General features: G+C 37.2%; 1 protein-coding gene across 2 annotated transcripts; it reads left to right on the top strand.

Moving 5' to 3' along the window:
* Positions 1 to 178: 178 nt before the first annotated feature.
* Positions 179 to 27938, top strand: SECISBP2L (SECIS binding protein 2 like). 2 transcript variants are annotated; one of them, XM_048052322.2, is made up of 18 exons: positions 179 to 417; positions 10044 to 10222; positions 10820 to 11144; positions 11663 to 11798; positions 12241 to 12470; positions 12557 to 12581; positions 13359 to 13474; positions 13729 to 13860; positions 14237 to 14320; positions 15299 to 15466; positions 15621 to 15762; positions 17369 to 17538; positions 18749 to 18881; positions 19840 to 20002; positions 20717 to 20937; positions 21615 to 21769; positions 22266 to 22485; positions 23449 to 27938. In XM_048052322.2, the coding sequence occupies exons 1-18, from the start codon at positions 400 to 402 to the stop codon at positions 24120 to 24122; spliced, it is 3291 nt and encodes a 1096-aa protein (XP_047908279.1). In that variant the 5' UTR covers positions 179 to 399; the 3' UTR covers positions 24123 to 27938. The 2 variants fall into 2 exon arrangements, with proteins under 2 accessions (XP_047908279.1, XP_047908278.1); XM_048052321.2 differs by having other exon boundaries at positions 13341 to 13474.

The raw sequence follows: 27938 nt of genomic DNA, 5'->3' as shown, positions 1-27938 counted from the left end.
AGCTTTCCGACTAAATAACTCACAGTATTTTTATTATTTTTTTTTAATATTTTAATTTCAAGGACGCTTCTACCATCCCCCCAGCCCTGAGGAGAAACAAGCCTTTCGGCGCCGCTTGGGCCCGCCCGGCTTCCGTCCTAGATGAGCCCTCCCCGCCGCTCTCGCTCCGCCACCTCCCCCTTTCCCTTCCCCTCCCCTCCGGTGCCCGCCCTCGGCCGTGGCGCAGCCGGGCCCGGTTCCCGTGAGAGCCGGAGCGGGGCCAGCGCCGCCCTGGGCGTGTGCGGGAGAGCGGCGTAGCCCGCTGAGGCGGCGGGCGGGGGAAGAAGCGAGCGCCATGGAGGAGGCGGCTCCGAGCCTCCGCCGCCCTCGGTAGAGCCGCCGCCCAGGCCCGCCGGAGCCATGGACAAAGCCGACAAGGTGTGGGCCGGGGGGCGCTGAGGGGAGCCGGTGGCCACCGCGGTGAGGGGGGGCGGCCGCCCCCTGTCCCTTCTGTACTCTCGTGTCGCCCCGGCATCCCGCGGAGGGGCAGGGCGCGGCCCGGCGGTGCGGGGGGGACGCTTGCGAGGCCTGACGAGGCCGGGGGGGGGAGTTGGGGGGACCGGGAGGTGTTTGGGGTGGCTGCTCCCGACCCCTCTTCGGCCGCAGGAGCGGTTTCAGCCGGGTTTGTTGGAGGCTCCGAGCGGGAGTCCGGCTGGAGACTGGGCCCTGGCTTCCGTGAGAGCCTCGGGGGGCTGTGGGGCTGTCAACGTGTTCCTGCAGGGCTGAAGAGCTCTGTTACGGGGCTTGGGGCTGGTCCTGTGTTCCTGTAGGGCCGAGGGGCTCTGTTATGGGATTCTTCCACCCCTCTCCTTGTTTCTGCTGACAGGCTTTGCTTCATGTTTGTGGGGTGGTTACGGTCGGTGGCATGTGACTTAAAGCTCCGTGGTCACTGGAAGAGTCCTGTGCGGGTTTCTTGAGAACTTGGCAACATGTGAGACCTGTCGCCAGTTGGAGTAACGTAAACACAAGAGTTTGGGTGAAGTTTTCAGGGTTAGGCCACTGCTGATAGGTCTTAGGCCGGTCAGCTGAGTGGGGAGATTTGGGTATAGGTCACTAATTCTAGAAACCATTTTTTTTTTTTCTGTAATAGTTAACTTGGTGTTCTCCAAGTAATCAGCCTGCATTATTCTTAGCACCCTTCAAATTATAGGTATGAAGAAGCTTTAGCTGGGACTTAAGAGCTCACGTGATTTGTTTACATCCGCGCAATAAAATCTTTCACGGGCAGGAGGCACTTCTAAAAGGTGGATCTGAAGTGAATGTTGCTCTCCGTAACAACATGACTTTATTTTTAAGCTTCTGATTGAGCAAAACATTTTCAAAACTCATGCATTGAATTCAGATATTCCTTCCTTGTAGCTTGAGGTTTGGTATGTCCAGGGGTTCTCATAGGAAGGTCAATCAATAAAATAGCACAAGCTCCTTTAGATGGTAACAATGCACTCTGTAAAGACATATTGCTTTTTATTTTGTACATATGTCTAAAGAAGTTAGTGGACAGTGCACTTTACTACCTTATGGATCCCACTGTCTATTTCATTTAGAGAAACTGATCTCACTCTGTAAAAATTTACATTAGCTTACTGAATTTGCCTGTTGTACTCTTTACTTTAAAATCTTGTATCTTTCTCCTTCGGTTCATCTGTAACTAGGACTGTGGCACCCTTCTGAAATATTTATTCCTTGTTGCTTGAACTCTTCATTACCAGAGGCTTATGCTCATGCCACTGTCAAACCAGTCTCTTTTTGTTTGTTGGAAATAGCTCAGGAAAGCCTAGAATCGCTGAGTTACTCGCAACATAATGTGTTTAATCTGTCCGTATGATTATCTTAACTGTGTAATATTTCAACTCAGAGGTGCAGTTAAGCTCTCTGAAGCAGGAACAGTCTTCTTGCTTATTCTGTTTGCAGCATATCTCGTCCTGTGTGTTCCTCATCTGCCAGTAAGGCTTCTAGGCAGACAAATTAATAGCTGATGAGTTTCTAAAATTATTAAATTATCTTGTTGCCTTTGTCTTCTCATTATGCAGTAACATCTTGATTAGGAGATTCCTAAATGCTTTGGGTTTGAACCTTTTGTGCAGTGAGATCGAATGTAATCTCCTTTATCTGTGCAAGCGTTTGGTAAGGTTGCATCAGTTCTGGGTGCTGTTCCACGTTTTCTTTGAGTTGGTCTGCTTTGGGCACATGTATTGCATGACATCTGATAAATGAATCTTCAAGCATGTAGATGTATGATAACAGTACTTAATTCTCTTCTTCCCTTTTCCACAGATTACTCAGTCAGCCACAATAGTCAGCCACTGTCCCTGCAGATAGGAATAACTAGTGTGGAACTAGAACGTGAGCAAGTAGAATATTGTGCTGTGTTAAAGTATGGTATTTCAAGGGTAGAGGGGGATTGCAAATGCTTTTGGTGGAGGATACATTTGAACAGAGTTTTTGTCATGCACCAAGAACATCTGGGCACCCATATGAGGAAAAAGGTGTCACTTGCACGTTGCTCTTCAGGTTTCTGTTACCTGAATTCTGGTGTGACTTTGCTTGTTATGGTATTCCCAGTGATCTTTTTGGCAGCTAACAAAGAGGAAAACAGAATAAAGCTGTTTGTAATGTATCCTCCTATAAAATAATTATTTTTGAACTGAAACTGCTTCCATTGAGAAGCATAAGGCTTTCAGTGGTTGTAAAGTGTTGGCTTTCTCTACAAAAGAGAAGATTCAGCATGTGACCTTTGTCACTCTTTCTGTTGAAGCTGATTGTGGTAGAAACCTAAAGAGAATCAACTTCCCCTCTCAAGGGCACTGCTGTGTTTTGATTTTCCAAGTGCTAGACACTTGTCTATCGCTATGCTTAAGGTATTTGATTCTATTAGTGCAGTTGAGAAATTAGGTGAAGTTGTGAAATCGATGACCTGTGTTTTGTATTACTGTTGCTTAAATACTGCCTGTTCTGCTTGCCTCTACTCTTTTTGACTGTTCAACAGTTGGCTTGATAAAACGCTATAGATCTAGATTAGTGTTTTGTGCTCCTTATCATACTGAATATCCTTCCATGTTTCTTGCATGGCAGAATTTTCAACTGTCATCAGACTGAAAAAGGTCAGTTTTTCTGGGTTCTATGTTTTGCATCTTACTTTGTCTTGAACCCTGCAAGTGCAGAAGAATTTGAGTTTTGTTTATGGTTTATATTTTATTATAGAATGTGTTCTTCAGTCCATCTAAAATGTTATTGATATGACATGTGAAGGTCTTCTAAGCCTTCTGATCACAGATTTTATTTATCATTGACTAGTTTATGATGAGGAAGCAGAGATACATGACTGGTTTGTACTAACACCTTTAGTATACAGACTACGAAGCAGTCATACTTTACAAGTTTACATGCCCTGTTAAGTGCTGTAAACTAGATAAGTGAAGAGGATCCTGTCCATAGCTTTTTATCTTTTGGACAAGCTTTGTAACTGTAAATACTGCAGTTTAGTTTTCTTTCTTTTTTTTTTTTTTTTTAATATTCTGGTCTTGAATGTTAAAAACTCCAGCCAACTTGTCATGTTGTGCCACTTGTTTACGTTCAGCATATGCAGAAAAATTTCAGTATCTTTAAAATTTTAATATTAACTTATTTGCTTCTGAGTAGGGTTTCCTTTTTGCAAAAGGAAAAAGAATTGTGTACGTGAGCTAAGGGAAAGGCTAACTTCCTAGCGTGTTTGCTTTAAGTGTTGAATTAGAATTATTATGTTTAATCTAAATAGGGTAGGCTTAAATTTTGTGCTTTGTTAAATGGCTTGCTGCTGGTGTTTCCAGTTGGACTGCATATTTACCATTCCTGAAGTATCTGCCACTTAGAAGCAACTAATTATAGAAACAATGACTTCCATGTTTGTAAAGTTTATCTTAAACAGACAAAATGTGACCTGTCTTACTACTAAAACGATTATTGCATTTTGAAATCCAAAATTCAGAATCAGGATTTTTTTTTAAAGATACTTGAGCTATGTTTGGGTATCGCATTTGTGATGAGACTTCTTGTTTCCAGACTTCGAGGCAGCAAAGCAGCTGATTTCATTATAGCCTTCTGAAATGCAGCATCTGTGCCTATTTTCTCCCCCTGTAAATGGTGAGATAGATACCCAAGTGTTCTCTTCTAAGACAGCAAGCTGACAGAGATCCCTTTTAATGGAAAGCGCTGAATGGCATTAAGCTACAATGAACAAAAACTTTTCTAAGATTAAACATACAGTATTACAACTAGAGGGCAAAGTTTACCAGTCTGTTCCTGCTTGTGTCATCTTCTGTCTTTGCAGCTGTTGATGACTACAGTAGCTTTTATATAGGAAACAAAGGATCTCTTCAGTATATATGCTGTCTTGAGAGTTGTAATTGTTGGACTGAAATATGTAATGAGATACTGCAAAACATTTCACAAATTGAAACTAGGGGTATCTACAAAAGCGACTTGTGTATATATCTTGGTTTCATTTGAAGGGGTCTGCTTGCGTTAATGGGCAACTGACTGAAAATCTGGTGTTTCATCATGGCTTAAATTTATATTTAGGATTGAGTTTGGTTGTCGGAGGTCAATTTCAGTAAAGCTTTGTTCAGCTTTATGATGTGAAGGGTTGAATAAACATGAAAAAGTTACACGCCAGAATAAAATTAGACTTGGTCTTGCAATGTTTGCCTTTAGATTGCCCAGCCAAAAACATACTTTTTTGTTATATTAACTATTGAGGGCCTGACCCTGTGTTTATTGATGTCAGCAGCAAAATGCTGATTTTTAGTGTGTGCAGGGTGATGTAAATGTCTATGTTGTGAGAGCAATCATAGCATAAATTACTATTGCAAGTGTTCTGTTGTTTTTACCAGAAGTCTAGGTGCCTTCCTCCAGTTTTCTGGCAATTGGTCTAGGTCTTTCTTTTCAATTCCTTTTGTTTGCATATGGTTGTAAATCAGCTACGTGATCAGTCCTGCTGTGTTGTGTTCATCTGCACTTGTCACTCCTGCCGTACCGTGTGGCTGTAGTCTTTGAGGAGTTGCTTTAGTACGTATCTGCATGGTCTGATTTGTGCACTTCATTTTGTTTTGGAAGCAAATAGTCACTTAAAAAAGGGATCTCCTCTTCTAGAGTTTACTGAAGTTGTAGTTGGTTATGTTTTCTACTGAGTCTCAAATATGTCAACATGGTATTCAAAAATAAAACAAAAAACAACGATGAACTGTTTTACTTGGCATTATTATTTCAGTATCTAGCGAAAGAAGCACAGGAGATGACCATGTAAACAAAATACAAAGGCTCCGTCTGAGATATTTTTGCTTGTCCAGTACAATGAGAAGTTAGCAACATCCTTACCTTTTAACTGATTGTTTATTTTTAATTTTTGTTTCACTCTCTTCTTACACTATTAATGAGAATATAATTTCAGTTGTTCTGCAACATATTGGGAACCAGGTGACCTAAAATGCCTCTTACTAAAAAGTTATTTTGCTCTCTGTCTTTACCAGTCCTTCCTTCTAGCCAAGAATATCACAGACCCAAAAAATCTTGCTTAGATAATTTTGGGCAAATTACCTAACTTTGCTATTTTGTTTTCTTTGCCTATCAACTGAAACCACCAGCCCTCCCTGGAATGTACTGAAATGTCTGGATAATAACATTGGAGAGTTAATTCTACTTTTATTTTGGTTTGGTTAGCAGTCTGACCTGCCTCACTACGTCTGTTTCCACTTTCTGCTTTAGGTTTAATGAACTTTAGTGTCCTCTTCTGTAGATGTATGCCCTGTAAAAAGGAACTTCTGTAGTATTTTACCAGTCCCTCTGAAATACTTAAGGAAGTAATATGTTGAAGTCAACTTTGCTTAGATAGTAATACAATTAAGTTGTCTCTATTTTCTACCCTGAAGTGAAAATAGAGCTTTGTTGTCTGACTAGATGTATCAGTCCTTCAGGGGATTGCATGTATTATGCTTGCAGAATGGTTTTTGAAACACCTGCATTAAGGTTAAGTTTTCAGTTGCTCTTTTGGTGAGTTAGCATGCAAAGTGTGTACAGAACAGAATGTAAAACTTAAAAAATAAAATAAGATTTACCCTGAATTCTTTTTGCTGAAGCAAACATCTTGGAAATACTTAAAAACTAAAATGAAAAAAGTCTACTCATACAGATTAGATTGCAAAAGAAAGCAGTGTTTATGCTATCATACATGTAAAAGACTTCTGAAGTGTTACTTTGATTACTTTTAATAACAGACACGGTTAACGTTCTGCAGGCAAAAAAAGGCATTAATTTTCAAATGCACTCATACCTGTTTATGATTACAGGATATTTTCTATGTTTATCTTACTCCTATAAATAATATAAATATGACGAGTTGTACAGAAAATGGTAATTAAATATATCAGGCAATTGCTCTGTCACAGCGTTAGTTAATCATTACCTGCATAAGAGGCAGGGCAACAGGAAAAGAACCATTGACGTTGTCCTTCTACTTCGGGTATCTCTGAGTTGTATGAAGTACCAAAATTAAGCACAATAATTTAATGAAATTTTGCTAAATTTATGAATTTACAAAATATCTGCTTTTTATTTAAAGAAAAAATGAGGAGAGAAACCTGTTTTTACTAGAAAGATTTAAAGAGATCCAATACATTTTATCCAAAATACTTGGAGGGAAAACCAAGGTCACTTTTCTTGATTTTGCAAAAGCAGTTTGGATAACACATTATCTTGAAAATGTTACTACTAGAATAATAAAGGATTGTACATTCTCAGCAATGTTTAAAATCCCTTTAAAAAAAAAAGGGGGGGGGGTGGCGGGGAGGGAGAAAAAGGAAGAAAAAATCTACCTTAACAGGCAGGGGTTATCTTTGCCAAATGGCAAGAAATACTTCTGCTGTGGCAGCCTTGCTGATGGGAGTCATTCAGCTCCTGCTTTGATCAGTTATCGTGTGTTTAAAAAAAAAAAAAAAAAAAGTGAAAGAATATTCCTTCGTAAGAGTAATAATGATGATATAATACAATAGCACAAATTATTGTGATAAGACAGTTCTGCAAGTGAACTATTAACAACCATTTATTTTATATTACATATATAATATTTATTTATATATATTTATAACCATTTATTTTATTATATAACTATTAACAACCATTTATTAACAACCATTTTATTACAACCATTAAGAAATGTGTGTGTGTGTGTGTGTTTGTTTGTATTTCCACATCAGTCTTCCAAAGTAATATAGGGAAAGAGCAGACAGACTAGAAAGCCCTTCAAAATAAGGAATCTTGTACCACCTGAATCACAAATATAAAATATTTTGACTGTTTTCCTAGCCAGTTCTTGAGTGGTTTATAATTAGTGTCTTGGCTAAAGTTGAGTTGACATACTGCTGGAAGCTGGTGACCAGCAGATTAGGAATACTTTTTTGGAAGTTTTCAGTGCTTCATAAGAATGCTGTATTTGTAAAGAGCTCATCCCCGTTACGCTGTTGAGTCTTCTGTGGGTGAGACAGCCTTAGCGTGGTGCTCTAACACGTTTGCCATCTGGGTGTGTAGGCCAGCCCACAACTGAATCAATTCTTCTGCAAGTAATTCTGTCTGGAAGTCTTTTTGTATCATGGACAAAATCTCTTGCTTTTCAGAGGGGGAATTGAGCGTAGGTATTTGTTGCTTATGATGTGATCGCTGTATGAAAGCATTTGATAATTTAAAAAAAAGCTTTTGTTGCTGCAGTGCTGCGTTGGAGCAGATGCCTTGGAATTTGGCAGGTGGGTACGTGAGTCACCGTCACCGGGGAGCTCTGCGATATGCCTGAGGTCAAAGAGTAGAGCACTGCTGCGCCCTGGAGCTACCCAGTGGCTCTTCGAGGAAGTGAGATGATGTTTACAGGGAATAGCTAATGGTGAAATTTGAGCCAATATTACAGAAAATCTCATGGAAGGATTATGAATTAGCAGATTTGACAATGGAAGGATAAAATTAAAAACAGGCAGGTGATTTTTTTAATAAAAGATTTACACCTGGAGGAATAGTTTGGTTCCACTTGTGCAAGTCATTAGAATAGCTCTTAGAGACTCTTTGCAATTAGTTTGAGTGTCGTGTTTGGAGATTAACAGAATGAATTCAGTGAGCAAAATTTTTGGCTTTATTTTCGAGATTGGCAGGGAATTCAGATCCAGTTTGATAGAGGCAGAGAAAATATTTCTATATTATAAAAACATTGCATTGATCATTGGCAGTTATGATGACTTAATAGTGAGTATATTTCTTAGGAGCTTTTACTCAACTATGTTTTTTTCTCTTAAGAGTATGTGACAACGAAGTAATTAAATAACTTGGTTTTTAACTCGTTTGGTGGATTACAGTGTAACTCATGCTCTTAGTCGTTTAGTTGATGATGATGATTCTGCCTTTCACTGGTTAATTAAACTTCATTGTATTTAAGTGTATCAGACTAAATAAATGAAGAACCAGTACTCTGCACAAGTGGGTCTTGACCTTACTGTTGCTCAAATAAATTTAACTCCTAGTTTAAGCTAGGATTTTTTCTTGTTCAGTCTATTACATTAAATGTGCCTATTCATCAAGAAAAAAGTAGTCTCCTACTGACTTAGGATAACTGTATTTTCTAAACATTTTTGGACTTTCCCCTTCCAACTTCTACCCACTTCCCCACCACGTGCTGATAAAGAAATACATGATCTGCTCACGTGCTTTGTTTCCAAAAATAAATGGAGGGGAGGGTATAACAAGCATTTAGTTTCAGATTCTGAACAGTAAGGCTGAAGTGTTTCTGTATGGGCTGGGGGCTTGACACAGAGCAAAGATGTGGACTGTGAGGCACATGGTAGACATGACTACTTGTCATGATGTTTTCAGAACTCACATTATTTAACTGATTTTGCTTGTGTGGACATTGTAGAGGTAGTGGCAAGGATGTAAAACTGTCCACTGCACAGCAAACCTTCAAGCTTCTTTTTGTAAAATAAGACCACGTCCTCCTACAGGTTATACATTGCCTTTGGAATTGTTTCCTGGCTAAATGGAAAGAAACATTTCTGGACTCCTTGCCTGTTTTAGAAAGAATCTACTTAGCAACTAATGTGAGGCAAGCATATTGAAGCTGAAATGTTTGAACAAAAAAATCTTTTTTTGGCTAATTATAACATATATCGGAGCATGGAATTTCAGGGTATTTTGGATCTGCATTTGTCTCAGACTAAGGCTTCTTTGGCTGGCTGAACAGAGCGTTATTCATTGCTGAAGCATAAATCTAGCTAGTCTATTACAAACAAAGATGAAAACTGTGGGTAAAAAGCCATAAACTGCTGAGGCTACCTTTGGGGCTGGGGGTGATCTTTTCCTTTAAGAGCACAATTTAAAACTTACTTCTAAGCAGTCTTTAATTCCCTCTTTGTGGCAAAAAGTAATCATTCTTAACACTTTAAAGTACGTTCAACTTGTGCAGATGGTGTATCACAGAAGAAAACCCCACAAGTGTTCCATCCATTTTAGCAGTAAACTTATGGTGGCTGAAAAACCTGTTCTATAATTGCCTAGAAACATGGTCAGTTTTGTAGTGCAGACCAGGCATTACTACATCTTCCATGTGTTGATTTCAATTATGCAAGCCTACATGACCGTGCTCCACCTACAGTGCTAAGTCTATTTCTTTCTGTGTTGAGACTAGTATTTCCTCTGCAAGATCTGAACTTCAGCCCCTTTTTAAATTAGTTGGTGTTTGTACAGCACTATGTAAAGTTTAACATAAACGCTAGGTGTTGGTGATCTGTGTTACAGCCTGTGTTGAGTGGAAGGACCCAACAAATGCTTGCCAACTATTTTCCATGTCTTTCAGTTTACTGCAGAAGGCTTGTAGCCTTGTCGTCCTTTTGCCTGCTGTTTGTGATGGTTGCCATACAACTTCATGAATCTAAGTTTTCCAAACAATTTATACTTTTCTGTACTTAATGAAGTCATTGATTCTTTTTCTCTTTCTTAAGAATGTCAAGCTGTCAGCTGAAGTAGAACCATTTATTCCTCAAAAAAAGGGTCCAGAAACACTAATGATCCCAATGGCGCTTCCTAACGACAGCGGAGGAATTAATGGTGTGGAACCAACTCCTATCCCCAGCTACCTGATCACTTGCTATCCATTTGTACAGGAAAATCAATCCAATAGGTAATACATGTTTGTGGTCTTCATGGAAGATAATCTCTCTTGAAATGAGTTTGAAAGTTTGAGTTTGTAAATGCCTGTCTTCATGTGTGCTTGTGGAGGCCTGCATTTCAAAGGAATTTTGAACAAGGGTGAGTTGGCAACTTCTTGGTATACTCAAGTACTTGGCCCTGAGTAAGCTGGTGAACTTCACTGTTACATCTCTCTGCTAGCTTACCTTGTTTAAACTTCTGTCTTTAAAGTTATATATGCTTTCTGAGATGTCGAAACAATTCAATTTGTAGTAGGTCCAAAGTACTTGACAAGGGAGATGCCTATGCTTAATTTCTAAATTTAATATTAGAAAATAACTTCACACAGATGCCAAGATAAACAAAACTATTTCTTTATTTTGCTCTTGAATGTAATTTGAGCTGGTGAACATCATTTAACTGGAATTTCTAAGAAGTCTTAGTAAATTTAAGTTCAGTTACTATAAGCTAATAGCCTATGAAATGTTTTTTTAAGGGGGCGGTGTTTTCATGTTCTGAATTTTCTTGAGGGAAAAACTTAAGGACCACTCTTTTTTCTTTCCTTTTGATTTTTTTTTTTTTTTTACAGACAGTTTCCATTATATAACAGTGACATCAGATGGCAGCAACCCAACACAAATCCTGCAGGACCATACCTTGCTTATCCTATAATACCTGCGCAACCACCTGTTTCTACAGAATACACATACTATCAGTTGATGCCAGCACCATGTGCTCAGGTCATGGGTTTCTATCATCCTTTCCCTACTCCCTATTCTGCACCCTTCCAAACAGCGAATGCTGTAAATGCAGTTACTACAGAATGCACTGAGCGTCCCAACCCATCGGGCCAGGTCTTTCCATTATCCAGTCAGCGGAGCAGAAGCAGTAACAGGGGATCCATCATACAAAAAGTAAGCATGATGCTGTCCCTTTGTTAACAGGATAAGTAGAATTGTAGAAAGAAAGTGTCTTTGCACGGAAGCATGCCTCTCATTTGAGCAAAAACAGGTATGGCCTATATAAAAGGAAGGAAAGGTGGGCAGAAAAGGTGTTATTTAGAGAGACATTTAACTGTATGCAGAGACAATTTTGTGGTTAAAATATGTGATGAGCTTATCAAATCTGTAAGTGTAATATGGGAGATTCCTGCTGTCTCTCTGCTAGTTTGGTCTGAGTTTAGAATTACTTCCTTAGAGAATAAAATATCCTCAGACTTTGTTTACTGTAATGAGCTGGAAGCATCAAAAAAGAGTTAGTACAGAAAATGTTCTTACAAGTACTTTATGAATATTTCCCTTAATCTCTTGTCTTCAAATACGTGGCTTCTGTAAAGAGCATTAGAACTTTCAATTTGTTTCTTCAGTTTGATTATAACTATGAAGTCAAATCACATGGCTTATGAGTATGTATGGTTAATCTTTTAAAACAGCAACAGCAGTTACAGACGCACATAAGAAATAAACGTCCCCCAGTGAAAAATGTAGCTACTCAAAAGGAGACTAGCTCATCAGGTCCTGAGAGCAGATCAAAGATTGTTTTGTTGGTTGATGCATCACAGCAAACAGGTAATTTCTTGTTATTTTCTGGGTGTACAAAATAACTAGAACTATATTTCACTTGTTGTCTTTCCTAAAAGAAGGTGGACCTGTTTCAGAGGTAGCTTTTGAGAGTGATTTTTGCAGATCAGTAAGATAATGAAGAAAAGGTGCTGGTGTTTGCAGAGACCTATTTAATGTGTCAGATTATAATGTTGCAATGATCTGGTGCTTCTGCAGAGATCTTGCCATTGTCAAAAACGAACTCGTCCCTTGTTGAGGGAGTTGTCTAGATCCAACTAATAATCATCTTTAAGAAAATAAAAAAAATCAGTGCCATCATTAATTTTATTAAAGGGAATTGGTCATGTGCAAAGACACTGGCTTGTTTCTTTTGTTTTTTATCATGTATGTTTTTTTCATGTTTTATAATTAATTACTTATGCAGGAATTGTTAACTTCTGTCTTGCAGACTTTCCTTCAGATATAGCTAATAAGTCACTTTCTGAGAGCACCTCTACCATGCTTTGGAAATCAAAAGGCAGGCGCAGAAGAGCTTCTCACCCTGCTGCAGAGTCATCTAGTGAACAAGGTGCAAGTGAAGCAGACATTGACAGCGATAGTGGATATTGTAGTCCTAAGCATGGCAATAACCAGGCTGCAGCCATGACTTCAAGGAATACAGATTCTTGTGCAGTGAATGTATGTAAACATAACTGAATAATTTAACTATATTTGTATCCTGCAGACTAGAAAAGAAAACATCTAACATGTTTTTTCCTTTTCAGGTTGTAGAACCATCAGTAAATACAAGTAAGTATTTTCCTAGTGAGCTATATCATATTTTGCTGGGCTACTTCTGTATTTTTGCTTGACGTTTTGCTGGGAACAGTTGATCTGCTTCCAGGATGCTGTTGTAACTGATCAAATACTTCTGAAGATTTTTCTGTACTGTGACTTCTACCACCCCCACCAATGCCTCCCTGCTGCTGGTTGAATGAAAGTATCTAAGTAGCTGTTGCTAATAATTTATCAACTGTGTCTTCAAATGAGGGAAAAAAAGCTAAATTTTCCAATGGAAACGTTCAGACAAAGCTGTGTTTGCATTGTATTTTATCTTCTTTCCTTACTCTATTGGACTGCAGTTCATATAAGGGTGCTAATTACATTACTCTACACTTGGAGCTGAAGAACTCTGTTAACTATTTAAGAAGTGCTCATACATTTTTTAGAAGTACTGTAACACAAAAAAATGTTGTGATTGCTCTGATAGTAGTTGATAATGCTAGTGACTATTATTTATGGCTGGACTGAAATTGCTAGGGATGCAAATCTGATGTTTCCTTTGTCTGACTGCTTCCTAGTGATCAGTTTTTAGCAATTTGAATATCTGTCATGGGACTCTTCCATAAAGGTGATTCTCATTATTTCTGTAGCTATTAACAGAAGTTAATATTATAAGAGGAGAATTAGACCTTCTCAGAGAACTGTGTTTGTATCAAACTTGAATTTCTAGCTCTGGTGGTATGCATGTCACTGATGCATTCTGTCATACTGATTCTTTTGTCATAGCTGACACTTCCCTTTCAGCTGGTGTAAGTTGGACTAATGTAAATTCCCAGGCAACTCAAAAAAAACCTTGGGCTGAAAAAACTCAGACGTTTTCTAGAGGTGGAAGACAAGCTGAGCAAAGAAATAGTTCACAGGTATGTTGTTAATGGTTCTAAACTAAAGTATTTTGTTTCATGTAACACATGAAAATAAGGAATTTGAAATGGAGTAGGTATTATCTGTTGAATAGTTTTTGCATTAAAAGAAGAAACTACTTATTAAATCTAATTACATACAAACTGCTCCTTCTTTGTTTCTAATTAACGGACATGAATGCCTTACAATTTTGCGCACACACCTTGAAAAATCAAAATTGCAGAACACTGACCATATTCGTTATTTTTTTTAGTCTGGTTTCAGATGCAGAGGCCACAGCACATCTTCAGAAAGAAAGCAGAATTTGCAGAAACGACATGAAAAGCCTCTGACTCCAAGTCAGTCAAGCAGAACAGAACAGAGTCCTGAACCTCTGTATTTTGAGGTAGTGTTGTATGAAAACTGTTTATGCATTAGTGAAATAATTGTGAAATAAGTGATTTTATGAAAAGGGAGAAAGTGAAAAACTTTTTTTTTCCTGCAAATAAAAAATACTGTTCTCTGATATTTTTTACTTTCTTAATATAGCTGAATTTCTTTAAGGTGTTAGTAAATTCTTTTGTTCTTTTTTGAAACAGGTTATGCAGATACAGAAATACTATTTTAACTTTGTCATTTTCTATTTGTGTCATTATTAAGCTCTTCTAGTTTGTGGAACTTCAGGATTAAGTCCATTCTTGTACTTCCAGCTATTTTAGTTGATGCTTTTCATGTGACTTCTGGTTCCGTGCTCTTCATTCTTAATTTTTTCTACTGTTTAGGATGAGGATGAATTCCCAGAGCTAAATAGTGACAATGGTAGCAGCAAAAGTAGTAACATCCAACAAAAGATTTCACCCAAAGTAGTAAGTAACTCTTTTGTTTTGCAAAATATTTTTAAATTAAGGGAAGTTATTTTGAGGTAACATATATTTGTCTTTTTTTTATGAAGCCATATTACAATATTTATGATGTGGAAATTATGATGTTCTTAGGCTATTTGCATTACCGGTTTTAGATGTTAAAGAAATGCCAATTAAGTGGTGCAGAGAAACCATCTTGAAAAGACTGCTGTTGGCTTCTAATGAGTCTGTTAATGGGAGAGACTGTAAGAGATACGAACGCTTCTTCATTTCACTAATAGTTTCTTACGAATTTTGTGCTTTTTGAAGTTGTATGCTGAATTTTGGATGAACAGTAGATACAGACAGATTTCTGATATTAAAACTGATTTGGAGGTTTATCTGTCTGTCTTTGTGCTAATACCTAGATCACATCCTGGTTATTCTTTCTGACTCAAAAGGACTTGCATTCAGACTGAAGCTTTGATGCAGAATTGTTAAATCTGCAAATGCATAGTTATAGTTTCAATTCTCCAAAATAACTACAGTTTGCCTAATTTGTTCTGAAAAGACAATAAGCTAAACATATGTGCATCTAGACTGTAGAAATAAGTGTCGTGAAGATGCTCTTTTATGTGATTTTCTTAAATGTTTTGTTGCAGAATCGTACATGTAAACTATTTAATCTATTGGGCTGATCTCCAAGAAAATCAAGTCCTACATGAAATCTTCTGGGGGAAAAAAATTTCCCTTATTTAGCAATCAGACTGGAAAACCCTCTGAAGATGTAATTGGAGATAAATAAAATAATGTTTTTCTTACAAAAATGAAATACACGGAACTTGTTCTATGACCTTACTGGTTCATCTGGTTGTGTTTAATTATTGGGTTGTCATACTGCTGACCAAAGCAATGGTTCGTTTGGCTTCATCAGCGTCACACTTCCTATGGTCTCAAGAGAAAGGTCTTTAATGGTGTCTTTCGCGCTGTTTAAAATCCTAGTTGGATGACTTACCAGAGAATTCTCCAATCAATATAGTCCAAACTCCAATTCCCATTACGACTTCCGTACCAAAGCGTGCAAAAAGTCAGAAGAAGAAGGCCTTGGCGGCAGCGCTTGCAACAGCTCAAGAGTATTCAGAGATAAGCATGGAACAGAAAAAACTTCAGGTGTGCCCCTACCCCCACCTCCCAGAGATTGGTAAAGAGGAATATCTTATAGCAGCTACTCCTTTCTATTCTGTAAAAGCAAGAATCTCTTTCAAAGACTGTTCTGCAGGCACTATTTCTCTGTATTTATCAGTATGTGATGCTCACCTTATAGGAGGCTTTATCAAAAGCAGCTGGAAAGAAGAGTAAGACCCCTGTTCAGTTAGATTTGGGGGACATGTTAGCAGCTCTTGAAAAGCAGCAGCAAGCAATGAAAGCTCGTCAGATCACCAACACCAGGCCTCTTTCATACACAGGTACTTCTCATCTTGACTATCACAGAATGTATTTTGTGACAATATAAGTGTGAAATGTCATTGTTCTGAGCATCTTAAGTGTGCTTTTTCCTGACAGTTCTTATTTTGGAATATAAACATAACAAAAACCTGGGAAGACCTACTCGATGCATTTATTTCTCCAAAAATTCACCTGTGCTAACTTCCTTTGAGCTGCAGTATGTAATACTGAAAGTCCATATTAGAACTGAAGATAAACACTTAGTAAAATGCAGTATTTGTCTTAAGAGTGATTCAGTGTTAAAGTGAATGTGTGAAAATAAGTGTATTAAGTTTATTACAGAATATTACCTAATTCTCCTTGAAAGCAGCTTCGAAAAGATACCTGTGACTGTGATACAGAGGGATACCTCTCCAGGATATTCTTCAAACCTCTACTGTAGTTCAGTGCCTGCTGACCCAAGGTTTTCTCAAACCAAATTTGCTTCCGAAGCTATCCATCACTTCTATTGCATGCTTTTACTGTCCATAAAGTCCAACAGCAGTGAATTCTGACCTTACTACTTGCTATGTGGAGAAGCTCTTCATTTTCCTTTGTTTTTGGGGTGGGAGGTTGGGGTTTTTGCACTCCACTCAATTTTGTTAGCCTTTATAACCTTTGTATGACAAAGAGATTGAGCAGTCATTCTCTGCCTCTCCTTCTCTATGATGCTTAGAGATGTCTTCTGTTTTCTAGTGTGTAGAGTTCTAGTCTCTTTATTTCATGTGTGGAAGTTGGTCTTTCTGATCATCCTTATTGCCCGCTCTGTATCTGTTTTTGGTTCTACAATATCCACTTGGAAATGCAGGAGGTCACATGTACACAAAATATTAAGTTATAGTTCTATCACAAATGTATGCACCAACTTAATTATACTTCTTATTCCTTATTTCTTTATCAACCCCTAACGCTAAATTAACTTTTTTATGTTTGCTGCTGAGTACAGAACTGACACTTTCATAGTTATCTATTACAACCCCCTGAATCTCATTCCTGAGCAGTAGTATGTAGCCTAGAGTACATTGTTATGCACATAGTTACCATGTTTACTTCATTTACCTGCTTTGAGTTTCAGCTGTGTTCAAACGTTAATTAAAGTTGGCAAAGTTACATCAAACAAAGCTCAGCAAAGAACAGTTGGCATTTTCATTTGAGACTATTTATTTTATTCTGTTTCTCACAGAAGATACTTAACTACATGCTGTACTCTCTTCTGTTCTCTCCTTCAACTAACCAAGTCTTTGTCAGGGGGGGAAAAAGGATAGATATTTGCATTCTATCTTACTATTATGATCTTACTAATAATGTTACATGTAGTCAGTCATTTGAGAGATCCATTTTAAGTGTTGTAAAGTAATTATTTTCCTGGCATCTGTAGCTTCCTAAAGCATGAGGCTAAACTGTAGAAAGCTTAAAACCATCTGGAATTGACAATATCTGATGATGTAATTTTCCTGTCATTATGAACTGCTTTTTTTCCAAGGAAGGAAAATGCACTTTGAGAACTCATCAGTGGAAATTCTGAAAGTAGTGTTGAAATAAAGCTGACATGTCTTTTAGTGAAACTATTATCTTTCTTGTGTTTAGTTGGCAGTGCTGCTCCCTTTCATACCAAAGAATCTGCCAGCAGAAAATCTTTAACAAAAGGACAGCCATCTATGGGTTGCCTTAATCCTTTGGATTCAACTGCTCCAAAAGTGAAAAGAGGAAAAGAAAGAGAGATTTCAAAACTGAAACGCCCTACTGCACTTAAAAAGGTAAATGTGTCAACTGTAGGTTGTTCTGATCTGCACTCATATTTCAAAAATAAAAATTTTCTTACCATGTACTCATGGTCACTGTTCCTTGAGGAAGGACTCATGAACTTCTACCTCTAGTTTTTATTATGCTGATGTCCTGTCCTTTGGATATAGACATGTAACATGCATAACTTTTCTACTCCTGTAACTAGTTGGGGGTGTGCAAATTTATCTTAATAGGAGTTTTGAGGATATTTTAACTATAAGCACTAGAACATATGGACAAGTTTGTGTAGTTCTTTCCACGTCGCTGAATCCTAGTTTGTAATGCAAAGTAGTATGCTAGATTACTGTACCCTTTTTTTAGAAATGGTTGTATAACTTGAAGCAAACACATAGGTTTTGAGTGAATTTAGAACTAATTGTTTGTATATGTATGTGCATATATTAAATAGGTATGTATACAGTATGTTCTGAAATTAGAAGGTAAAACACAGAAAAGCTAGCCTTAAAAAAAGGACAGTGGGGAAGCATTAAAGAAGTGGTAGCTACTGGTGCTAATGCACCACAGATCTTAATCAAGATTTGCCTACCTGATGAGATGGGCAGTTGGAATCTGGTAAAGCTGTGTACCTGCAAAGGTTGACAGAGGCTAAGTTGCCTTTTTTCTCTCACTGGTAACTCCCCCCCCAACTTATCTGTGATTTACATAAGATAGAAATCCACAGCTCCTGTGGAAAAGAGCATCTCTCTTAAGGTCTTTATCTTATTGTTTATCATAGTAATGGCAGTACATCCATAGCTGCTTCTCTCTGCACTTTTTCAATGCAAAAGAAATGATTCTATTTGTATTTCATACGTTGTCTTCCTGAAGACAACTAATATTCTTGCATAAGAATCTTTTTACAAAAATGGAAATGAGGAATTCTTAATGAGTGAGTATTGTGTACGAGAAAGAAACTGTAAAAGTGCTTAATATTTAAAACTGTTGGAAGTACTGTTTATGTGGAAGTACAGGAGCATGGAATATACCATCTGTAAAATGCTAGAATGAAGTACTGTTTGTGATCAGTGAGGAAACACAGATGACTTCAGCTTTCTTTATACCACTGAGAGTAGGAAGGTTTGAAATTAGTGGATTATTTTGTTTTGTTTAATCAAGTGGGCCTTTTTCTTTAAAGGTATCCTGTTTATTTTTAATGTTAATAGCTGCTGGTTTTGTTCCTAGATTATTTTGAAAGAAAGAGAAGAGAAGAAAGGCCGTTTGTCAGTAGACCACAGTCTTTTGGGATCTGACGAACAGAAAGAGGTTCATATAAGTTTGACTACCGATCAGTCTCAGGAGTTGGCCTCTCAAGAAGGTCAGTCTCTTTCTTCCTTCCCCTTGCCCACTCCACCCCAGTTTTACTAACCTACTTATTTTGTCTCTCTTTCATACAATACAATCTACTGGTGTTATCTTGCGATTTTTCTTAACATCATGAAATACTAGAAAATAGGATCCTTTTTTAAAATGACTTGTCTGTCCCTCATTTGTGGAAGCCTCAGTGCAGTATGTGTTCTAGGTTGATAATCTCCATATAGCCTTTTAATAAATTTCTCTTGAGTGGTTACTTGAAACCTCTCAGAGTTGATAACTTCTTGTCCATTTATCAAAACGCTGTCTTTTTTCAGCCATGCCACATTGGTCACAGTGTGTGTTAATTTTTGCAAACTGAAACTTTTCTAGAAGTTAAACTGTCAAAAGGGGTTTCCAGTTCACTGAACACTTTGTCAATAAACTGTAGTGTCTGGATTGTCAGTTTGCAGCAACAGCCCTGAGCAACTGGGAAGTTCCAAAGAATTTTCCATGTTCTTGATTGAGGGAAGGGAGGGAAGCAGGTTGTCTAACAAGTCTCCAGATGTCCTGCTTCAGAACTTTTCTTCTGCTTGATCTTCCTGACTTCACATGACTGAAGATAAGTGTGAAAATCTTAAATACTCTATGAATAAAGTAGTTAGACATCATATAGTAAAGAGTTCTTGAAAGAAGTTGTAGCATTTAGGTAGGTTTTCTATTCTGTTGTATTCCTAAACTCGGCATTAGATGTTTGATTATGAATGCTCAAATATTGCTTGGTTACCTGACCCCATGCAAAGCATCTGCTATGTGCTTATTTTTCTTTCTGCCTTTCAATTACCCATCTAGAGAAGAATACTGTTTAGTGTTTTTCAAAATGTAATTTGGCATAAGTGAGAGAGGTGCATAGGAATTGCAGTGCTCTTTCTTCTATGTGAAAATGTCCTTGCGCTTTATAATGTTTCAAAACTGTCTTTCAGAAACTGGATTCAGTATGCCTAGTGATACTTCACTTTCACCAGCAAGTCAGAATTCTCCCTACTGTATGACCCCGGTGTCACAAGGCTCACCTGCTAGTTCTGGAATAGGTAGTCCAATGGCATCTTCTGCAATAACCAAAATTCACAGCAAGAGATTCAGAGAGTAAGAGTCTTGCATTATTAATTTAAATTCAAGTTCTGCACTTCAGTCCCCCTCATTTTTTAAGCATGGATAGGTTTAATAGTTTTAGGAGCTGAATAAACATAAACTAGCCTTTCATCAATACAAGTTTGTGCAAGTATTTTCTTACTACTTACCGTCCTATAGATGGATGGCTACATATATATGTCAGGTGTGTGTGCACACACGGGTGTATATATATTGTGTATGTATATACACGCTTTAGATTTTCTTCATTTGCTGCAACAAATAAGCTAGTTTAAAGTATTCTGTGGAAGATTTTTATTTAAAGGAGTATGATCTGCTTTGTGGATGGGAAAGAGGAGGAATACTTAAGAATGCTGAAAATACTGTAGTATTTGCTCTTAGTACGTTAGTTGTGAATTCTGTATTTTTAAGAGTATAAAATTAAGGAAAAGAACTGTTTCTTTTGGCACTTACTGGAATATTTCTGTGCATTTCTTAATATTCCGTTTGTCTGACTTTGTGAGGTAACAGATATTACTGGAAATGTCAAGATTTTTTTAAACTTTGCTTATACAGTCTGATTTCTAAGTCCCTTTTAACAACTTCAAATAGCTTTAATTCCATAAAACTTATGGTAAAAAATAACATGTTTTTGGTTAAAGAGAGGCTCAGTGGAAACAGTGAGTGTGTACTATGCTAATATTTCATATTTCTTTGAATTGACAACAGGTACTGTAACCAAGTTCTGAGTAAAGAAATAGATGAATGTGTGACTCTGTTATTGCAAGAGCTTGTAAGCTTTCAAGAACGGATTTATCAAAAGGATCCCATGAGAGCTAAAGCAAGGAGAAGACTTGTTATGGGACTGCGTGAGGTTACTAAGCATATGAAGCTAAACAAGATCAAGTGTGTAATCATATCTCCCAACTGTGAAAAAATCCAGTCAAAAGGTATAATTCATAAAAAGCAAGTGATGCACTTAATTTCATTCCTTTTTATTTTTTTGTGCCACTGTGTAGCACTGAATAGCAAGGTTAACAGCATTTTTATGCAGGATGTAACACTTCATGGATCCATTGTACAATTGTCAGTCTATACTTAATTCATTCTTTTCATCTTCCATTCTGGAAGAAACTGGTTCATGAGGAACAAATAGCTGAAGAATAATAGATGATATAATAGATACCGTAGACTTTAATTTTATTCCATTATATCTGTAATATACCTAATGTCCTAAGTTCTGGGTGCTCTTAAGGAGGATTCCTCATGAGGAAATATGTTAGTTAGCCAAACAACACATTTTGCCTCTACCAGAAATGCAGAGAGACTCTTCCTGAGATATCAAAAGAGTAAAGATCTATTCAATGGAAGAAAAAGAGAGTGGAAAAAAAAACTATGTGTTTGCAGGACTAACAGAGAATATAGAATATCACTGAACAGAAGTGTCTTGATATATACTCACGGGCTATACTCATAATTTATAATCTGTTATCCTGTGATACATAGTAGCTGGTGATTTGTGTGTATTGAGACTTTGCTGACTAATTACAATTAAAGTTGGGGTACAGAATGTCTCGCTGTATTATGGCTCTGACTAGATATCCATTAAAAATTTGCTGTCTTCAAGGTGGATTGGATGAAGCTCTGTATAATGTAATAGCCATGGCACGGGAACAGGAAATTCCTTTTGTCTTTGCTCTTGGCCGTAAAGCTCTTGGCCGTTGTGTGAACAAGCTGGTCCCTGTTAGTGTAGTGGGTATCTTCAACTACTCGGGTGCTGAGGTGAGTAATTCACTTAATGTATGGCTGGAATAAACAATGTATGTTCCTTGTAGTTAAGAGTTATTTTGACATGGAGAGCAGCACGTCAAACTACTACCCATTTGATAATGGCCCAGCCCTGATCCTTGATCTATTCTTTGAAATTCAGCATTTTTTATGGAACTGAGAGGTTTATGCATTGAAATGTTGGTCACGACATTTCTGTAGCTTTCATAGACTTGAAAAGCCATCTGAAATTTTCTAGTAGGCTTACAATTGTAAGGAAAACAGTGTTTTAAAGTAAGCACATTTTAGAGTTGCGTATATGCGGAGTGGCATTTTTTTACATGTAATACAGAGCAGAGTTAGTTTTCGGTTGAAGTAAAGGTATTTGGTGTTAGTAGGCTTCAGATTCATTACGTGGTATACCATTGATTAAAAGAAGTAGTTTAAAGTGAAAATTATCATTAAGAACTGCTGATTATTTAAAACAAAATAAATCTGTCTTCATACTTAGGATCTATTTAATAAGCTGGTATCGCTGACTGAAGAGGCCCGAAAAGCATACAGAGATATGGTTGCTGCAATGGAACAGGAACAGGCAGAAGAAGCTTTGAAGAATGTCAAGAAGGCGCCCCATCATATGGGTCATTCTCGTAATCCCTCTGCAGCAAGTGCTATCTCATTCTGTAGTGTTATTTCCGAACCCATATCTGAAGTGAATGAGAAAGAATATGGTAAGTGTTTAAAAACTTAATTTAGTAATCAGAAGCTGGAGCTTTCCAAATGCTACTTATTGGAAAATGCAGCTAAAAATATAATACTTCTTCATTAGTCTTCTACAGCTTTTGGGAGTAATACAGAATTGGCTAGTTTTGTAAGTAATTTTTCCTGAACTATACAGAAGATCATAATTCAAAGTTCTAAACTTCGTAAGTGTTACAGTTAACTTACTTGCATTAGTGGAGGTTTATTTTCTAGTTTTATTGAACTAACACAGAAATGTATAGTAACAAGACTGTACCAAACACAGAATTGATTGTGACTGAGGCTGAAAATGACAGGTTAGGAAATTATTGAGATCTCTGAAGAGAGGACATGTAGCTTAAATTTTGAAATATGAGATAATGAATGAATGTATTGTGAGTAATAGATTTATTTAACAGGTTGCATAGGTGCAGTTGACGGGGAGAAAATGGAGAATGTTTATTTGAAGTCAGAAACTTCTTTTTTAGTATCCTTTTTAGTTTGCAAGAAACTGTCTTGTTTTAATTCTTTTGTGGTGTCTTAAACTTACTTCACTTGAGTGTTTTCTGAGAAATCATTAAACAGATGACTTAACATTGTGGCAGTCTGTTTTTAATTTATACTTGAGCATAAAAGTATTTAGTCTTACCTCTTTGATTATACTCACTGTTATATTTAGCGCTTCCAGAGTTTACATAGAAAGCTAAGTGCACGAACTTTCAACTTCATAATGTGTCTTAAAATCCTATTAACAAAACAGCTTTTCTTTTTCTCTCTCTCCCTTCCTCTTCTTCCCCCATTTTCTAGTTCAAATTGTTATAGCAAGTGTAGAACAATATTAAAGTGATTTACCTTCAACTGCTATTTAAACAATTTGAGGATGTTGAGGAGAAATATTTTTATACAGAAAGAATTAATCTGTTTCCTACCTAAATTTCTTTTGAAACTTGTAGAAACAAACTGGAGAAATATGGTAGAAACATCTGATGGGTTAGAAACCTCTGAAAATGAGAGAGAATCCTCATCCAAGGCTGCAGTACCAGAAAAAGCTGGTAATGGTCAAACTGAAAAATCTACCCTTAATAAACAACCACCACTGGCTACATCCAGCACTACCTCAGCAACAAATCACGGAAAATCCATACCAGGTGAGAAGGAGGAGGTGAAACCAGATGACAATCTGGAATGGGCCTCACAGCAGAGTACAGAGACAGGATCACTGGATGGCAGCTGCCAAGATCTTTTGAATTCCTCCATGACCAGTACCACCAGTACTCTTGTGCCAGGAATGCTAGAAGAGGAGGACGAGGAAGATGAGGAAGATGATGAGGATTATGCCCATGAACCGATTTCTGTTGAAGTTCAGCTTAATAGCAGAATTGAATCCTGGGTTTCAGAGACCCAGAGAACTATGGAGACCCTTCAGCTTGGGAAGACCCTTAGTGGCGCGGAAGAAGACAATGCAGAACAAAGTGAGGAGGAGGAAATAGAGACTTCTGAGCAGGTTGATCCAGTCGTTGATGGTGAGGAATGGACAAATGACAAGCATGCAAGTAACACTCAACATAAGCCCACCATCTGTACTTCTTTGAATAAAGAACACACAGATTCCATCTACATGCCATAAAAATCAGCAGGAACTCAGGAACTTTTTAGAAATTATATTAAAACTAATTGTTGTAAAAGTTGCAGCCATTATTTCATACGCTTCATCTCAACGTTTTGCACTGTTAAACATTTAATGTGTATTTAATTCACAATATTTTTGTAGCTGTCCATTACTTGGTTGATTTAAAAACTAGCTTAGCTTTTAATCAGTATCTATTTCCCAGAATAGAAACTGTGTGGAAAATCTGTCAGTGAGTATTCATTCAATCTTTTGTAAAAGGAAACACTTTATAACTGACCAGTTTTAAGCAAAATTATTTTATGTGACCATTTAGCTCATTTTCAAACAGATAACATACATTTTAAGACTGACAAGTTACCAGCACTTCACATTGGTGTTATGCCAGGCATGTCAATGTATTTGGCTGTGATTATTCTAGTTCTGTCTAGAAATAGAAGTAAGGTGTTGGTTATCTTCATTTAAAAAAAAAAAAAGCTGGAAAACCCTGTTTGCAGTCTTCATGAAGAGTAAATAGAGAAATCTGTACATGGTTCTTATGCTAAGATAGATGCAGCTTTTTTAAGCTGCTGATAGTTGAGATGGTTGCAGTTGTTACAATAAGCTATACCAGGGGTATTACGTATTTATTGTTGTTATTAGTCTGTTTACAAAGTGGAAATATTACATAAAAGCAGGAAAAGAAAACAAATTCCCCATGCTCTCCACAGTTGCTGCCTGCCAAACCACACTAAGTGAATCATTAACCATAATCCCTATCCAGGACTTTTAGTAAACTGATGACTTCCTTTTTCTGCTGTCACTTACCTCAGGAATGCTGTTTTTTGCATATTGTAATCTATAACATTGCAAAAAGGAAGAGTAATTATTTAACAGCAAGTGCAAATGACACAGTGGCTCAATTTCTTGATAAGTTCATCTGCATGCTTTGGTCCTGGTCACCTTCATGTTGAGTTCAGGATGGATCTTAACAATTTCTATTCAAAATGTGACCTCTTTTTGTCTGTTCTCAGTTGTAGCAGCCTTAGGAGTTGACCTCGAGAGTAGAAAAGGAAGTAGTTTGTCCAGGAAAGGGGGAAGTGCCCTGTAGTTTGGGGAGGTATTGCAGTGGTCCTGAGGTAAAAGGAATGACCCCCACGCTCTTGAAACATACATGTTGCTACAGACTTGTTCCTTAATTTTATTCTGAATATGAAGTAAAATCTGTTAACTGATGGTTAATTGATTTCAGATTTCAGATTGAGTGTATATTTAAACCTTGCATGCAAGGAATCTGTTTTCCATCCTTGTCTTATATTGGTGAGAAATGTACTGAAACTGCCAGCAGCAGGAGCTTCACTACAAGAGCCAAAGGGTAACTCACACAAATACACTTTTATAGCAAACGTGTGTTTTAATTCCACTTCATTTCTCTTGATCACTTGTATCAAAATGCATTTAAATACTTTGGGTTGGCTGAAAGAAAAACACAAGAAATCGATAGCTTAGTTAGATATTTAGTCCACACTTATTAACATGGGACCAGCGCTTATAGTATTAGCAATGCTGGCATTTTAGGTTGCACTGGGAAAATAAGACTCCAGGTTTAGAAATCATCTAGCCCTGGGTTTTTTGGATGCTAATGACAATAGTAGAAACTGCGTGTGTTATGTAAATAGTGTTTTGATAGATAAAGGCATAGCAAAGACTATGTAGATAAGCAGTGTAGAGAGCTGCTAGGACAACTGGCTGTCCTGTCACGTTCTTAGTTCTTTAATGTACTCTTCCTAGATATTAGAACAGGCGTTTTGTAGGAAAACAAAGACTAAGGATCGATGCCTCCTGATTGTTAAACCTTTTACTGTACATATGGCAGACTTCTACTGTCCGTGTGTTTGGAAATAGTTTTTGCTTTAGGAAATGATAGGTGTTTGAACTGCTGACAAGCAAAACTTGCCCTTGGATGTGTAAGCATGTCTTAACATTCGCTGAGATCAGTGTATACACTGAGGACAAAACTTTACTGGAACATCAAAAAAAAAAAAGCTTGTAACTTTTCCATTTGCTTTTTCAGTGCCAGTGATTCAAATAACTTTTGATCTTGAAGTATTAGCATCAGACGCATCTTTTTGTATGTCTTTTCTGAACTTGGACTGTCATTTTAAGGTTTTTTGACATTTATTAAAAAAAAAAAATGATTTTGCTACAGGTTTAATAGAGCTCTTGAAGATGATACAGCACTTCTAATGTCTCTGTTTGCCAGCAAATGAGGAACTAGTCTCTTTTTTAAAAAATGTGGCAGATCACCCGTAGAGGAGCAAACTGAAAATGAGTTAAGGAAAATGTTTTTAGTGCTTCCTTTTTTGATAAGCTGGGAATGAGCAATAACTGTGAGAATGTAATTGCAATTCCCTTGAGAGTGATCCATTTGCATCTAAATTTAAGGAAGTTCCTTACCACTTAAAGCACTTGAGAAGAGTATCTCACTGTGGTAATTTTGAATTCTGTTATCACCAGGATTTAAAAAAAAAAAAAAAGCATAAAAATGTTTTACAATACCATGATTTTTTTTAGCTGAATTTCTATTTCGGTATAAAAGTATGCAGTTTATTATACAGGTTGTTATGGTTCCCAAGAAAAGATGTTTCTGTAGTTATAGGTGTATAGATATTTTTGTTGTGCAAATGATTATTCAGAAAATTAATCTACTTTTCTTAAGACATTCTTTATAGAAATGATTTCACCACTTAATTTATCTGGTAAAATCAAAAATAATGTATCTGTGGTAGGGGTAGGGATCTTTAAAGCTGATAGAGGTGGCTATGTATACAACCTATTTATATAAATACTTTAAGTATCTCTGTAAAAATAATAAAACATGGATTGCAAATATGTAAAAGGGAAGAATTCTGAAGAACTTTTGTCCTTAGTTGGACCAAGTAAAAATGACTAAGGTTAAGGACCTGATCCTGCTAACACACGCTTGACAGCATTACTTCCACTGGCCAAGGTCAGTGGCCTATTTATCTGCCTCAGTTGTGTGCAGGTATTTGTAAGATTGGAGCTAAACAGTGACTGAGGGTGTTGACCTGTGTTTTAAAAATTCATTATAGAAAACGTTCGATGATGCACTTGTTGGTATTCTTATGGTAAAGATAAGAGGTGTCTTTATGCTCATTGGGGTGGGTGGGAGCTTACACAGTGTGATTCTGTCCAGTTCTTTAACAGAAGCTTAAATTTTAATAATGTTACTTTAAAAACGTATGTAAAAAGTATTACTGTTTGGAAAGCTGCTGTTTGCTGAAACTGTCATTAAGTATTTTCTGTGAAGTTGTGCCAACTAATGAAACTTGAGTTCAATGTTAGCCATTCAAAAAGTAGACATGGCGACTTGTTTGTGAAACAAAAACCAGCAGAAGCAAGCCATAGAAACAAACAACATGGGTTTCCGACCCACCCTGCCTCAAGTAAGGAAACGTGTGTCTAACCTAAAACTTCCACTCCAGTGAATGGTAACACTGAAAGTAGAAACCCAGTTGGCACAGCCCACCTTCTAAATGTTCATCAATAGTTCATGTATCTTACTTTTAAATAGATCCTAATTAGGAAAGCTGTTTAATCTTTGATGTCTTAAAATTTATGGTAATACTTAGGTTAAAGCAGTAGAAAAACTATTACGAAATACGATATGAAGGGTTTTGTTCCATTTCTTTTTTGCTGTATGAAGGATAATTGTTCTGTCTACCGTACTTTTTGGAGTAACAACAGCTTTTTTGCACTATGTAAATACTAGTGGGGGATTCTTCCATAACTAATAAAAACGATTGTAGAAATGTA

This window comes from Anser cygnoides, chromosome 11 (assembly GCF_040182565.1).
Source record: "Anser cygnoides isolate HZ-2024a breed goose chromosome 11, Taihu_goose_T2T_genome, whole genome shotgun sequence".
Taxonomy (NCBI): Eukaryota; Metazoa; Chordata; class Aves; order Anseriformes; family Anatidae; genus Anser; species Anser cygnoides.
The sequence above is the reverse complement of the archived record's forward strand: the minus strand, read 5'-3'. Positions and strand labels throughout refer to the sequence as shown.

What these genes read in the sequence shown, in the direction of transcription:
- SECISBP2L (XM_048052321.2), top strand. An exon ending in CAGGAAAATCAATCCAATAG is followed by an intron (nt 10,223 to 10,819) that starts GTAATACATGTT and finishes TTTTTTTTACAG; the next exon opens with ACAGTTTCCATTATATAACA. An exon ending in CTGAACCTCTGTATTTTGAG is followed by an intron (nt 13,861 to 14,236) that starts GTAGTGTTGTAT and finishes TCTACTGTTTAG; the next exon opens with GATGAGGATGAATTCCCAGA.